We start from the raw sequence: 13,099 nt of genomic DNA on the forward strand, positions 1-13,099 counted from the left end.
CCTGTGCTGTCTCAATCTCCGCCTCAGTCACGAATCGTCGAAAAGTACAGTCGCGTCTTAAAGGCGCTGAGTTTTCCACAGCGACGTCGTCATCGACACGAGAACTGACTGCCTAACTGCCTGCCTAACTGCCTGCCTGTTGCCTACGGGTTAACACGAACGACCAACCAACCAACGAGTATGAGATGAAAACGAAGAAGAAGAAGATAAAGAAGTTTAAGATGAAGAAGATGTGGCTGCTGCTGCTGCTGCTGCTGCTGCTGCTTGTTGCTGTTGCTGATGATGATCATCATTTTCGGTCGCTTGCAGGGTGGCTCTGTTAGTTGTCCAGCACTTTTCCAGCCTGGTTTTCAACTTATTCTTTGTGTTGAGCTCATTTCATTTTATGGAAATTGGTTGCTGCTCTTTGTTGTTGTTGTTGTTCTTGTTGTTGTAGGAGGAGGATACGCCAGGCCAGGCTGGAGTTTATTGAACTGAAAATAAACGACTGCAGCGAGAAACTTGGTTCCTCTTTATGACTGCATATGTGGCGAGGGGGTGGAGTTGGTAAGAGTAAGGGCAGGGTTGGTCAGTTGACTTGTTGGCTAGCTGCTTGCCAATTTACATAATTGTGAGTGAGAACTGAACATGACACTAAACGGGACATTAATCAACGCGCCATAAAACGGGCAATTAAAATTTCACGCAAAGTGTTCACAGGATACAATGCACGCACGCAGGATATGTGTCTGTCAACGCCTGCGATTAGGTGGGCAGGAGTTGGACAGTAGTAGGGGTAAGTGTTGGTGTTGGTGCAGTTTGGCCAGAGGTCAAAGGTGGGCAGATTTGTCTCAGGGAAAAACTCGGAAAAGATAAATTAACAAAAGCAGCAGCAGCAGTAGTAGCAGATGCAGATGCAACAGCAAAAATATATAGTGTGGGTTTCTCCGCTTCCCCCGAGTGGCAATTGTGGGAATTTTTGGTTCAATGGAAAATGGGAAACACGCACTTGAACACAACACAACACACTTTGTGTGTATGTGTGTGGGTGCACTCGTACTTTCTGCATGTGCGTGTGAAAAATGATTTGCCAACTGTCGGAACAGACAGAAAGACAGACAGTCAGACAGACAGTGTAAAAAGGCGTCGTGGCAATTAAAATGAACGATGAGCAAGCAGCACAGGAAAAACGACGACAACACTGGGAAAATTGCTGTCCGCTTTCCGTCTGTCTGTGTAGGTGCCCCTGTCTGACTGTGTGTCCAACTGACTGACTGACCCTGGGCAATTAATTGTTTCCATTTTTTTTACCTGCCTAAAAGCAGGCAATCGAATTTGTTCGCAGCTAAAAGTATGCAATAAAAAATGAATGAATTCGAATTTAATATGAAATATAAAACACACATTTAACCTGCAAATCAAATATGTAGACTCAAATAAAACACTTATACGTATAAAATTATGAAAATTAAACCATTTGCAATGCCATATGTAAATAATCAAAAATATTCTAAATGAAACTTAAAATGCCGCACTGGTTCGTGTCCAGGCTAAGCGTACAACAACGAAAAACTCACCTTCAGGGCACAGAATATGCAATCTTGGCCGCCGCAAACGTGTTGATTGAGGCCCCGGAACGAACGTCGAAAGGCATCCAAGTGCCACAAGACCTGCAAAGAAGAGAGATGGAAAAAAAACAACAAAAAAAACACATTAGCCAAAGCCATTTGCAGATTGTAGACTTGAGATTGGAGATTGGAGATTGGGCTCCAAGTTGTATAGGGGCATATATAGGGGACAACAACAACAAATCTCTACACGAAAATCTGTGTGTTGTGTATAACAATAAGAGGCATGAGGTCTTAAACCGGTTGGCGCGACGCCATCTTGCCATCTTGTGTGTGTATGTGTGTGTGTGTGTGTGTTAGACTCAAGAGAACTAAAGAGACCAGTTGACCAAAGAGTTGGCGTTGTTTTGTGGCCAAAACGTTAAGTAAAATGAAAACCAGTTTTGTAGCTAGCCACAAAACTGCAAAACCTTTTGTATTTTTAAATTTGTTGCTGAGCTTTGTTGCTGCTGCTTTCTGCTGTTGCTGCTGCTGCTGGTGTCTGCTGCTTTCTGCTGTTGCTGCTGCTGTTGCTGCTGCTTCTTGGCACAGACTCGTTTCGGTTTCTCTGTGTGGCTTTACAGATTTGCTGCTGTCAGCGTCGAGCACAGAGCAAAGCAAAGCCAAGCCGAGTTGAGTAGTAAAACGTAAAGTCTGAAACCCGCCTGGCGACTCTTGATCTTTTTTTGGCGCAATACTCGTAAAGTCTCGTTTCGTTTTGGTCGTTTGGCGGTTCAATTTGTTGTTGTTACAAGAAGTTGTAAGAGTTTTATTTTTGTTGTTGCTGCTGCTGTCAGAGTTCAACTTGGCATCATGACTCATGTCTTGGGCGCCAACAATAGCAACAACAGCAGCAGCAACAACAGCAACAGCAGCCGCCAGTTATAAGGGTATCTGTGGACGACAAGCCAGCCGAGCAGCCAGCCATTCAGCATCTTGGCTAATTATGCCAAAATGTGTTAGTGGTGAAAAAAAAAGAAAAAGAGATTAGCAGATTGCAATTGCAGCTGGAGTTCAGACCTCAGACATTAGTTGGAGTGAAAGCTTGTCAGTTGCTGGCTTTGCCTTTACCGCTCCCTTCATCCAGCCCTGGCCAGCCTTCAGCCGAAACACGCGTCTAACGCAGAAACTTAAAACTTGAACATTAAATTGGAGCAACTCCAACTGGGATCAGCGCCACTCGGGCAGATAATCTTAACACAAAAACAAAAAAAAACAAAATAAAAAACTGGTTTGCCACAAAAACCACAAAAGCCAACCACACCATTTAGGCACCCAAAATTGCGCCACAGCTGCAACACTCGTCTGGACACGATTCTCGTCTCGTTTCGTGTGGACTGGACTGGACTGGACCTGATTGGCACGAGCCAGTCTCAAAGCAAAACTTATAAGCAATCCATAGCTACTTGGCCAACAAAAAAAAAAACAGTTTAGTTAACTAGGGTAGAACTCAAAAGGAGCATTCGAGTGGGAATATAAGTTGGAGTGGTAGCGCAAATAAAAATATCGATAGTAGTAAAAGTAGAAGGGGACTCTTTTCAATCTCCTATTTAAATGGAAATCGAGACATGTTTGCTTTCTTTATTAGAAGCGTTGCATCAAAGCTGGCAGCAAAGCATGTGTGAAACTCGCTCTGACTTACAATTCAGATGATGAATTAACAAGGAAGATTCAAAATAAATTATGAACATTTGACAGGAAACAGGAGTGCAACGAGCAACTAGATTCTGTGTGACTTGCTGGCTCCTGTCACCTGGACTTTAGACTGCACGCAGGTAGACATATCTAACAGCATATATAGCTCTGTTAAGGCTTGTTGGTTTTTGTTGTTGTTTGCCTTTCAACTCTGAAACTTAACTTAACTTTTGGGTGCATTGTTATGGCTATCGCTGACACCCACAGCTCGCACCACACACCAAACACCAAACACGACACACTTCATAGTTCAACACCAACTCCAACTCCAACTCCAACTGGAAAGGCAACTTGAACGTGAGACGAGAGTGGGCAACGCATTTATTTGTCATCGGTGTCGACTTGCACTTCCGCTGTAAACTGGCAACTGACCGATTGTGTTTTACTTCTTAGTTGTCTGTCTAGCTGGCGTGGGTTTCTGCCCACACTTTCAATTTGAACTAAACGGAGACTAATCCGTTTTAAATGGTTCGCATTAATTGGTTCGTTACATCGCCCCCAAATGCGTTGGTTGCAAGTGTGGGTGTGCAACTGATCCACCAAATAGCCAAAAAGACGGACAAACAAGCAAACAGCAGCAGCAGCAGCAGCAGCAGCAGCGGCAGCAACAGTCACAGTAGCTTTTAGCACGTGCTAATGGCCAAGCTGTAATTGTCTTTGGGCCTTTTTACTGGCCTTCTTCGTTATTTTGTTTTTTAAAGATTCATTTTGGATGTTTTGGTCATTTATACGTAAATCATTTAGGCATTGTTTCCTCACACACACGCACACACACACATGTGTAGAGCTAATGACTTCCTTTCTTGTCGTTGTCTTTTCACGTTGCGCACATGTCAATTTGACATCGATGTGGATTAATTATCTTGTAAATAACCAAACAGGAAACAATTTCCGATTCCCCGACCCCCCTCTCTCTCTCTCTCTCTCTCTCTCTATTTGTTTCTATCTCTGTTTATATGTGTCTCTTTCTTGCAGCGTTTCCTCTTTGAATCTGGGTGACCATTTATCAATTAGGAAGTAGCAGCGCCCACTCCGCTCGATTCTTAATTTATATTCTCGATTCTCTATTCTTGATTTGTGCATATTCCCTTGGAAAAGTTTTCACAACTAGTCAACTAGACCTCAATACGTTTGACATATAAATTTGTGAGTTTTTTGTTGTCTCTTCTATTGCATAACCCACTGAAGCAGAGAATGCTGAATGGGCAAAAGCAAAAGACTTAGACGACAAACTTGACTTGCTATTTTGGTAGCCAAAAAAAAAGTTGCAAAAAAATAGCATAAAAATTAAGCATAAAAAAACAAAAAAAAAATGGATTCAATCAATTTTGTTATTACTTCAAGTGTTACTGTTGAAAAGTTCGAATCTTTGTGAAAGTTGCCAGCATAACAAACTGAAAATTTCCCTTCGAGCAGCAGCAGAAGAAGCAGAAGCAGCAGCAATAGCAACCAACAACAGCAGCAAGAAAAATGTTGGCCACAGTAGATGAAAAAATAAAAATAAAAAATACTTTTGGCTTTTGGTCATAATTTATGCTCAACCTGTTGCGGCGACCACCACTTGTTGCTGTTGCCGTTGTTGTTGTTCAAATCACATTTATTGAGGTGCTTCAGCAGCTGTTGTTGTTGTTGTTGTTGCTGTTGCTGTTTCTTTTATTGATATGTTCGTGCATGAATCTAAAAATGCTGCCCAGCTGCGCATATTTGCTGTTGTTGTTAGTGACACTTCTTTGCCACGCCCCCGTTGGGACCCAATCCCCCTCCACGGTGTGGCCTCCCCTGCCTAGCCTCTATCATCAAAATCAATTAGCATAAAATCGTTTCAAAATCGCCATTTCAATTTGATAAATAAATGCAAATGCTTCGTGTGTTAAATACATTTTAAACACATTTCCACTTGCAGTTACTCTTTGCCTTTGCTCCGCTTCCGCGCATTGTCGCAAAATAAACAAAGCAATTGCTGCCTCATTGTGGTGTGTGTGTGCTGCAACGTTGACTGACATAATTAAGTTAAAAGGCAAGCGCGGAAAATGAAATTAAATTAAATGTTAAACGAAGCTCGCGACAGCAAAAAATGAGACGAATTTGCAGTTGATTTTTTTGGGAAATTTTTTGTTTGCTTTTTTTGGGGCTTTGCGCAATTCGCACAAAAGAGATTGCGAGATAGAGAGAGAGAGAGAGAGAGAGGGGGTAAAGGGGGATAGCTGTAATGGTAATTGCATAACCAGAAGCGGGTGGATGCAATCAATTCAAACTTTAAGTGTGCTCGGTGAAATGCAGTTTCCGAGGATAACACAATACAAACAGGTAGAAAGAAACCGATTGAGCAGGTAGCTACGAATACATATAATGTATCCACATATATATATATATATATATATATATATACATAGGCATATATATGTACATGTGTAAATAGTTGCTGCTGTCATTCAACAGACACGCATGCGCAACCGAAACAATTGTCAGCATCCTTTCTGAAGGACTTTTGTTTGTTTCGGTTTTCTGCCTGCGGCTCAAGGACGCATTTGATAGATTTGGGTCTGGTCGGTTCGGATAGGTGGACAAAGGCTGTGAACAACCCTCGCACTGTGCCCGTCACTTGCTGTACCGTTAAATCACACACAAACACGCTATACGATTGTTGTTGTTGCAAGTGTAATAGTTGTTGTTGTTGGTGTTGTCACAGTTATGCATACTAGTTGTGGTTTCGGTTTTAATCGCTGTCTGCAAACGCTTTCCTTATGTAAGGTCGCCCCCTAACCAAGTGTATAAAGTGGCCAACGGCAACAACACTTCTCTTGACTGACCCTTGACCATCCAAACAACAGCTACAACAAAAACAACAACAAGAAGCTAACTCTGAAAGTGCTCTTTGAGTACAAAACGTGTGCATATATATTATATATGTGTGTATGACTCCCCAATCGTAATAAATGTGCGACAACTGCCTTGACTCTTTAGCCAAATGTTAGTTCAGTGCACCCATATACCCCACATATATTAACCGCACACTTGTAATGCCTTCTTAAGCGGCAATTATATATGTGTGTGTGTGTGTTTATTTTCTGTTATATTTGCGGTAACACAACACATACAGTACATTCGAGTACATAAAATTTGTCTCAAGTCTGTGGAAACACCAAAGAGTATCCTTTTTTTGTGGCATTTAGCTGGAGACTAGTGCAACTGTTCGCAGTGCAAGTACATTTATTATTATTATATATTATTAAATAAATTCGAGCTGTAATTAGCCTCGACTACGTAAAGAGAGAAAAGTATCATTCAACAAAACAAATTGTGACTGCTGATTATTTTTGATTGCAAAAATGAGAAGCGTCTTCAATTATCCAGCTCAAAACGACGACATATTTGATTTAGTTTGGGTTTCTCACAGTGTATGACTTGACTGCCTCAAATAGTACACATAACTCTTGATGCAATTGTGGAAATAAGTATTATAAGCAAGCATTGACAGCCCCTACAAAACTGAATTGTAAATTTGAGCTCTTTTGAGTTACCCTCCCCGCCCATTCCCTCTCTCTTACCCATGGGGCTTGGCGGTCGATTCATTAATTATCTGCCCAATCTAGTGCACATAAGTTGCACACAGGCTGTGGCAATGTCAAGTGCAACATGCACTTCAGTCCACCCTTGTCCCACCTGTTACCCACCCCCACCTTTCACTCACTGCCTGCCCCTGCCCCTGCCCCAGCACCACTGCATGACCATGCACTTAAATATTATTATTTCAGTTAACTTGACAGTTTTGTTATGCTTCTTTTGGACATATTTGGACCATTTATTTCGGGTTTTTGGACACAGCTGCATTAGAATTTCAATTTTCGTTGGGTTTTCATTGTAGTTGCTATTGCTATGCTCGTAAAGGTTGTAAGTAAAGCACGTAATTGTGACAATTCATTCAGTGACGGAGAAATAATTGTATTTTGTTTTTTGGGTTTTTCGTTTTTATGAGTGATATTTCTTTCAGCTGTCTTTCGGTTTTTATGGAGCGTACAGTTGAACTCTGAGTCGAAACTGAGAGCCGGAACAGGCCCTTAGTCGTGGCTGTGAATTGTGATTTTGATTCAAAAATGCAGAATCTTAAGCCCAAATTAAGAGGAACGAACTCAAGCCAAGGACAAACCTATCATAATAATTAAAACAATAAGAAGAAGGTAACAAACTTATTCTTCTCAAAAGAAGACCAAGACTAAACACAAAACAAGAAGTGAGAAGACATTAAACTTCTTCATTCACGATTTGCTGCTTACCTTGCAGGTCTGAAAGAAGGCGCCAATGTTGTGTTTGTTGTTGTTGTTGCTGTTGTTGAAGACATTATCGCCAATTGTTGCGGGCGAATTCGATGACTGACGTTGCAGTTGCAATTGTTGCTGCAGTTGCTGTTGTTGTTGTTGCCCGGTGGCAAGTGGCGCATGCGGCGGCGCCGTTTTAATGGCCACCGTATCCATTTGTGCTAATTGTTTGGTTTGGTTTGTGTTATTGTCGTTGTTGCTTAACTCAGCACATGGCTACGAGGAAGGGATGCGTTTTTTCTTTTTTTGTATGTTACTTCCGCAAAACGGAAGTTAAACGAAGGCGCAAAATGAAGAAGAATAAGAAGCAGACAACCCTTTCTTATTTTTATCTCAAGTCTTGACAAGCTAAGCAACTGTTCTTGTTCTTGTTCTTGTTGCTGTTGCCAGATGAATTGTTTTTGTTTTCGGCGAACTTTATTTGTATTTTGCACCTGTTTGTGTTTTAAGTTTTCTTTTGTTTTTTATGTTCTTGGCTTCTTCCTAATGCTACACCGAGACACACACACACACACACACATACAAAATACACCGACAGACACGCATACACCGAAAGAGAGACGGCGTTGAGCATGTATTAAGTTTGAGTATTTTTCTTTTCGTTGTTTCTTGATTTGAACTTTGTTGATAGTTTCGTGTGTTTTGTTGCGCTTGCAATTTGCAATTTGCACAGATTTGCTGTTTGTTTCAGTTTTCAAACTCAACAATTGAAAGAGAATGTGTTAGCACACACAAAAAAAAATTAAAGAAAAACAACAACAGCGCTTGTTTGTAGCAGCGACTGAGACAGCGACAGCGACGTCCGTCGATCTTGAGAGCGTGCACAATACTGCGGCTTACAAATATCCCAGCACAGCAAACAAACGATATTTCCCCTACTGAGCGGCGAGCCGAGAGAGCAACTCGTTCCAAAGTACCAAAGTCGCTACTTGCGCCATACTCTAAGGGAAATTCCCCAAGCTGGTGCTTGTCTGGGCTAACAATGTCAATGAATTAAAAAAGAATTGCATACTTTTGTGTGGAATATAAATGAGGCAGTAGTTCGATACATAAGTAATTTGTTTTTACATGTTCTTTATTTTGCACGAGCTGCTGCATAATTCTTAATAGAATACTATGCTGAATGGCTAATTGTATGAATAGCAATTTACTTTAAAATTTACCAATTACATTAAATGTACTAGTGAGTACCCAAACCAAAAAAAATATGGGGCCATTTGCGACTTTGCTATGGGAGATCGTCGCATGGGAGAGCGCATTACCCACTGGGAAATTATCTCCAAGCTCGAAATGAACTGTTCCCCGACTGTAAATGAACTTTGGTTGTGGTTGCTTGTGAGCGGGGGCTACAATGGCGTTGCCAACTTGCTTGGAGTCCGAAAACCAGAAATGTTGCAGAAGAAGCGAGCTGCCAGCCGAGGCAACAAGCCCGCTGCTTCGGAACAAACAAAATGGCGGCGATTGTGTGCGCTGTTGAGATCAACGCGAGTAGAAACGAAACCTAAAGAGAGAAAAAAGGTAGTACGAGAAACAGAAACACGTTTACAGACTTAACGAGTTTTGTCGTTGTTTGTTGTCAGCCAGGCTTTTCAAAATCAACGTGCAGCAGCAGCAACAGCTAAATCCAAAAATATAGAAACTCGCGAGCAACGAGAAAACGAACAAAATATTGTTATTGAGGTTGCATCAAGGGGGCAGCCAACAAACAAAACAGACTCACGCGCGACACCAAATGAGAGAGCGAGATAGACTTAGGCTTATGCTCCTCAGCCTAAGCTGAAGCGGAGACTTTGAATCAGACTGAGACTCAAAAGACTCGCGCGAGCTGCTCCTACGGATCAGTCCGTTTCTTTTATGCTTTTTTCCACTGATTTCTTTTGTTTTTTAATGCGTTTTTTGGGTTTTTTTTTATTTTTTGTTTTATTTTCATGCCCCATTAGTTGCCTTTGTGGGGCTTTTGTGTTCGGGGCCCGTTGTTGTTGTACCCTTTCAGAGGGTATTCTAAAGTGCAAGCAGAAGACATCTAACAGCCCATAAGATATACACATATATTATTGATCAAAATCAATATAGCCATCTCAATATTTCTGTCTCTCTTTCTGGACAAGCAAATCTCTCATTATATAAATAATTAGATCTGGCCAGCGAGGGTATGTAATCTTCGAATTGCTGAAGTTAGTCAGTCTCTCTTGTTTTTGTTGTTGTTATTTTTACTGTGTTGTCTGGTTTTGGCGCTTCGACGTTCTTTATGTGCCACTTGGGGCAGTCAGGCACGCCAGCGTCCTCAAATTTCGCGCCAAAAGCCAAGGCGAAGCCAGCATCACAGCATCCCAACAACAGTCGACCCAAGGTTTATCATTAGCAGACAACACACAACAATAACAAGAAAAAAGAAAAAAACAAAAGACTGTGGCAACAAACTTGCCAGTTCTCAGCTCCCAATTGTGATCCTTGGGGCAAGCACGCACAAACGAACTCAACAACAACAACAACAAGACGAATAAGAGGAAGATGAACTACCAGAAGAAGAAGAACAACAACAACAACAGCAATGCAAAAACAGTAGCCAACAAATCCGCTTAGGCAAATCTGCTCGTTTCTCATCGCTTTTGTTTGCCGTTTGCTGAGCCACCGTGTTGACCCTGGCATTTAAGAGCGCATCCATGGCAAAGTATTGCCCGCCAGCTAAACATCACATTTTGCATAATAATAGCCACATACATAGCTGAAATCTACAGTTTACTTCAAATTCGAGACAACAGTGGATAGAAGAAATTTTTGTCGTTCTAGGAAATGCCCGGCTGCTTCCTGCGCCGCCCACATCCCGACTTGTGTGAGTGTGTGTGTGTATAATCATATAGACCTATACTTATCTATGCTTCAAACACATACGCGCACACACCTAAAGTCGAAATATGTAAGTGTGCAACAAAAATGTTGCAATCGCGGCTGCCAATTCGACTTGTTGTCAATTATCATAATTTTACGCTCAGTTGTTGTTGTTGTGTCGTGTAGCGCTGGCAAACAATTTGTGGCAATTACATTGGCATTCCTTTAGCTGCACACAAATACGTACACACACACACGAATGCAGCTGTTTTGGCTTGAAGTTACCTGATTAGCTAATTAAATTCAAATTCATTTTCGCAACCGAGTTGCACTTGTCGCTGAAACGTTGATCGATGTTGCTACAGTTGCAGCCACGCCCCCACCGCCCAGCCCAGCGCAGATATAATCGTTTTATATTGCAACTTGGCCCAACTTGTACCACATAATTTACAATTTTGCATGCCACAGACACCCCAACACAACAGCAACAGTAACAAATCATAATGAGCTGCTGTTCGAAATGGGAGCAGCAGCAAACGGGCTGGCCACGCCCCCACCCTCCCCCTACTGATTTGAGCATTCGATATTTTAGTGGCTGAAACGCGGAACATAAAATAATGTCAATAATTAAGTAAAAAACAAAAAAATTGATAAATGAAATAAATTATTATCTTATGCCAAGTGTCAGATCTTCAAGTGATGCTGATGCTGATGATGATTTTGATTGTTGTGCAGCTGCAGACATTAAGCAGCTTACAACTGGATGGGGGAAACGGCTTAGAACTTGCCACACGAACAATTTATGTGCACAAATTAACAGTGCAACAGCAAGCCGCAACCAGGAATAAATGGCTGCTGCATAATGGCAATCAAATGACTGCCACATAAATTTATGAGCAGCGTCTGCCAAATCTGCCAGCACTGGGAGCTGTCAGGGAACGCGTGCTGCACAGCCAGCAGCTGGAACAGAGACAGCAGCAGCACCACCAGAAGAGAAAGGAGCACATGTGGACCAGGAGAGGTAGCAGCTGAAGAAGCAGGAGTCAGAGCAGCATAAGAATTAATGGCGCGCAAAAGAACCAGGAAAAGGAGTGCAAAACTCGTTTCGCACATCTTTGTGTGTGTCTTTGTGTGTGTGTGTGTGTGTCTGTGTGTGCGTGTATGTTGCATGTTGCTTGACTCGTGCTTTGCCCTCGACGGCTCCTGCATCTCGTCCTGGCTAAATTTAGCACGAGCTGCCAACTCAAAAAAGGGCTTAAGCTTCGGCTCAACTCCAGCCAACTCCAACTACCAAAAATAGTCGTGGACTTTGCACACCAGTTGCGGCTGACTGTTGTTGTTGTTCCTGTTATTGTTGTTATTGTTGTTGTTGTCGTGGCTGCGCGCCATTTTCTACTCAATGCAACAACGCACAAATGCAACTGATTGCATTATTTATTTACACATCAGATCAACATTTGTATATAGAATATATAGTGTATATTTAATTTATTATTTATTCACTAGTGTGGTAAATGCAAGCATTCATTTTTTTAAGTGTAATATAGAAAATGCGTTCATTTAAAATGTAGAAAATTTCTTTAAAATGTAGACTAGCATTTCTTTATATCAATTTTATAAATGATTCCATTCTACTTTGTTTAGATAGCTCAACTTTTAGTTAACTGTTAATGCTCGCCTAGAATATATATATGAATTTAAGCACTCTGGAATCGGAGATGTCTTCTTCTGCCAGTTGCATATATTTACACAGCTTGATGAGTCCATTTTGCGAGTTCTTCAAGCTGAATTCGTTTTACGTTTGTTTTTAGTTCTTGTCATATTTGTGGGCACTGCACAGTTTTCGATTTTCGATTTTCGATTTTCTATTTTCAATTTTCCACTTGTGCCGCATTTGAACGATTTCTTGTTGTTGCCTTTCTATGCAGGATTTCTTCGCCTGTTTGTTTGTTTGTTTGTTCGTTTGGCTGCTTGTAATCTTTCTGCTGATCTTGCTGCCTGTTTGTTTGTTTGTTTATTTGTTTTGCTCCGGTTTTGGCGCGTGTGCAGCAAACTGTACCAAGATCAATAACATCGACAACAGGAACAGCAACTGCAACAGCAGCAACAACAACAAGCATATTGCACGTTAGTTAGTTTGTTGGCCAAGTGCAGTCAGTTTGCTGGCTCAACAAGAGCAACAAGAATAGTAATCGCAACTATGGGCAACTGTACTCGGTTCACGTATTCGACACTGACTCTAGGCACCAAGGCGCATCCTGTCCCCCGGTTCCTCCTGTGTGTGTGTGTGTGCATCCATAAGCAAACATCAGTGCAGTTGCCGTTGTTGTCGCGACAAGCAGCATAAACTGCAGTTGTCATTACCAACAGCAACAGCAAAAGCAACAAAATCAACTGTTGATGGCAAATTTATGTTTGCCTCGTGCCCAAGTCAAATATGAAGGCAAAGGAGCAGCCGGAGCAGAAGCAGGTGGAGAAGAAAAACCACACGAGTGACAGATAAGTTGCACTGACTACACCGCCAATGGACTTGGTCAGACACTGCACTTAGAAAAAAAATTAGCTCTGAATTATGGCAAGGTTAACTCACCTTATTATTCAGAGTGTATTTTTCTTAAGACCAGCGTTTTTAAATCTGTTTTGAATACTTGAAAAAAGTAAATATGAGCTGCA

The 13,099-nt window shown here is 41.6% G+C and overlaps 1 protein-coding gene across 2 annotated transcripts in view; it reads right to left on the reverse strand.

The window, feature by feature from the left end:
• LOC6569346 overlaps positions 1-13,099 on the reverse strand; it is a 57,555-nt gene that overhangs the window by 16,311 nt on the left and 28,145 nt on the right. Inside the window, exons 1-2 of one of the 2 annotated variants that reach the window (XM_032741326.2) lie at positions 7,556-7,967; positions 1,557-1,649 (exon numbers count right to left, since the gene is read on the reverse strand). In XM_032741326.2, the coding sequence (XP_032597217.1) occupies positions 1,557-1,649; positions 7,556-7,753 (291 nt within the window). In that variant the 5' untranslated portion in view covers positions 7,754-7,967. Of the gene's footprint in view, positions 1-1,556; positions 1,650-7,555; positions 7,968-13,099 lie in introns of those variants that run through there. The other variant, XM_032741325.2, reaches the window with a different exon arrangement.

Source organism: Drosophila grimshawi, unplaced genomic scaffold, assembly GCF_018153295.1.
Source record: "Drosophila grimshawi isolate 15287-2541.00 unplaced genomic scaffold, ASM1815329v1 contig_848, whole genome shotgun sequence".
NCBI classification, from domain to species: domain Eukaryota; kingdom Metazoa; phylum Arthropoda; class Insecta; order Diptera; family Drosophilidae; genus Drosophila; species Drosophila grimshawi.